Consider the following 3132-nt stretch of genomic DNA (forward strand, 5'->3'; position numbering starts at 1 on the left):
ATCCGAATGCTAGGCATGCTCTATAAATTCTGCATAAGTGTGGAACTATTATGTCTAGTCCCTCCTGTGGGAGAGCTGGGAATATTCCGTCACTACCTGCAGATTTATACCTTCCAAAGGTCTTAATAGCCCATCTGATACCTCCCGGTGTAACTACTTTCCTGGATAATTGCCAGTCGGCCCGAGAAACAGAGTTCCTCGATGCCACTTGTTCAATTACTTCAGTGTCTTCAGTTGAACCCGGAAAGTGTGTACTCATAAGGTGAGATAATATTTCATCATCACTCCTGGAGTATTCACCGTTGTTAAGTAGAATTCCTTCAACTACTCTGCTTGGTCCATTCCTTAGTGCACGAAGGTGTCTTGTTGCCGTGGGAAGTTCGTGGACATTCCCACAGAATTTTCTCCAGCTCTCCTTTTTGACCTTTTTATTTCAGATTTGTACTCTCTTTGGGCCGTTCTATATACTTCCCAATTCCGTTCCAGATCTGATTTAATAGCTTTATTCAAGAGTCTACGTGTACTCTTTCTAAACTTGGACAAATGCGCACTCCACCATGCGATACCTTGTCCTAGACCCTTTTTCTCTATCGAGGGACAACTTTCCTCATATGCCGACTCAATACTTGCCTGGAAGCTTTTTACGGTCTGTTCGATAGCCTGCTGTGATCCAAATCTATACTGTGAACTCCCCAGGTTGCGTGTTAAGGCATCTCTGTAGTCGTAACAGTTAGTTCGCTTAGGGTTTCTATAGAACTCCGTTCTGGCTTTGCCCACTCTCAGAGCTAGATGTATGTGTCTGTGATCAGACAGAGAAGGTTCAGAGGAGACCCTCCATTCCTCTATTCTCTGAACTAACCCTTTTGAACATACAGTGATATCTATGACTTCTTTCCTGTTCCTGGTTATAGAAGTAGGTTCACTCCCTTTATTCAGTATACTTAGGTTTGTTGTAATTAAGAAGTCCATTAGTTTACCTCCTCTTTGGTTGGTGTCACTACTTTCCCATACAATATGGTGAGCATTAGCATCCATACCCAAAATGAGTTCTAACTTCTCTTGTTTGCAGTAGTTTATAAGCTTTGTTAGGTCTCTGCTTGGGTCCGTAGACTGGTATGGTAGATACCCTGAAGTTACAACTACTCTCTCACCATCATCTAGCGTTGGCATAATTGCTGTCAAGTCAGCACCAGACCAATTAAGTAACAAGCTAGAATTAAGTTTATCATTTACCAAGATACACGACCTTGGTCTTTCACTGTTTTTGTAAAACAGTTTTAGACCCTTTTTCTTTAGCCCTTTTATCTAGTTCCCATTTATCCATGGTTCCTGAACAAGTGCTATTTGTAAAGGTGTTGTATGCCTCTCAGTTAATAGCCGCAACAGAACGTCTGTGGCTCCTTTACTGTGATGCAAATTAATTTGCGTGAATTGTAGTTTGTACAGATCTTGTTTACAAATCATTTGTAACAGACTTTATATTACGCATACCTGCCGGAAACCAGTCCCAGTTATCCTCCATCCCCTGTTGGTGTCTGCACCATTTTAATCAGACGTGGTAAGGCAGCTGATTCCATCAGTTGGATCTCGGCGCCCTCCCACGGTTTGACTTTATTGACGTTTTCAGTGAGCCATTTTACTGTCTCGCTGTCCGCTGCACTGATGATCAGAGCTCCATCAATTATCCTTGTGCCTCGAACCTTGGTATTGTTATCCCCTCTAGGTCCATCAATATTAGGTCGGCAACACAGGTTTCTATCTGTTGCCCTTGTTCACTTGTCAGTCCATTTCCAGGATAGCCCTTTAGGACAAGAGCTAATTTTTTGTCATTGGCCACTGCGTCCCTGTATGTCGGTTCGTGGCGTTTGACTTTTTTCGGCGGTTCGTGGTCTTCCACCTTAGGTTTGGCAGTTTTCGTACCCTCTGTCACTACCGTGCCTGAGGTTCCTGGGACTGTCTCCTTGTTAAGGTTTTCCATGCCCCCCCCCTTTTATTTTTCCTTTTCTGAGCTCCGCTAAGCTTTTTCGGCTTGATTCGGAGACCACCTATCTTGTCGGCGACATCTTCCAGTCGGTCTTCAGACTTCTGGTCCGATGCCTCAGTTCTCTTGCCTTCCAGAGGTTCCGATTTCTCGGACCCGTCCTTCTGCGCGTTGAGAGACTCCAGTCTAGCCACTGCTCTAAGAAGTTGGACTATTTCACGATCCTGATCCGATATAAAGGTCGACCGCAACAGAGCCCGATGTTGCAGCAAGGCTGTATACTACATGGTGCGCCTGGTGCCATGTAGGTTCCCAATAGACATCTGACTTTACCTCCTGATGCCAAGTAAATCCCCTAGCTTGGTACTGGGGATTAGGAGGAGGCCGATTTGCTGTTCGCAAGCGGGTGTGCCCATACTCACCTACCTCAACTAATTAAAGTAAAGGTAGGCTCATAGGTGTGGTATGCATTCCTGCTCCCACTCCACGATTAGGGTCCGCGGGGTTGTCGTGCCCGTGCCCAAGACTCCCTTGGGGTTGAATTCTGTGTAAAAAGTACATTTATTTTATTATAAAAAATTACACCAGTTTGTGCAGTAATATAAATAACTTTTTTGTGCTTATTTATTTTATTTTATCCCTTGATCTAATTTTGATATGATCAATTTCTATTCTCTGTAAAAACAACGCATGTCAAATATGTTTTAACTCAATTTAATGAATTGTGGTCAAAGTTAGACAATTTAAAACTATGGGTTATTAATATCAGAAGTCCTAAAAATAAAGGTGTAAGTGCCAAATAAGTTGAATTTCTGGAACAATGAAGTTTTTTCTGGTTAATAAATTTTACCATAAATTTCGTAATAATTTTGTGGGCAAACGGCTGGACAGAAATGGACATATGAGATATCAGTAGATTGGAAAAGTTGTGGAGATTGGATCGAGTAAATTAACATAATGATTGGTTGATTACTTTCTTAGCTGCAAGCAAAATAGTACAATATTTCTGAGGTTTCGAGATGCTTGTTTAAGTCAAAAAAATTATTATGATGACCGCGCGGTGTCAGGCGTTGTGTATGACGATGAGGGGTCGGATCGGGGGAGCCCCCACCATTGTTATGTTTACAGCTACACTGTCATGCGATTGTTGT

General features: G+C 42.6%; 1 protein-coding gene across 1 annotated transcript; it reads right to left on the reverse strand.

Moving 5' to 3' along the window:
• Positions 1-345: 345 nt before the first annotated feature.
• Positions 346-1170, reverse strand: LOC126848031 (uncharacterized). Its single transcript, XM_050588532.1, has one exon. It carries the CDS (start codon positions 1168-1170, stop codon positions 346-348), a length of 825 nt encoding a protein of 274 aa, XP_050444489.1.
• Positions 1171-3132: the final 1962 nt, after the last annotated feature.

Source organism: Adelges cooleyi, unplaced genomic scaffold (assembly GCF_023614345.1).
Source record: "Adelges cooleyi isolate 19-005CV unplaced genomic scaffold, UGA_ACOO_1.1 ACOO_flye_CR_arks_rails_tigmint_CR_PRNA_153, whole genome shotgun sequence".
In the NCBI taxonomy this organism is placed as follows: Eukaryota; Metazoa; Arthropoda; class Insecta; order Hemiptera; family Adelgidae; genus Adelges; species Adelges cooleyi.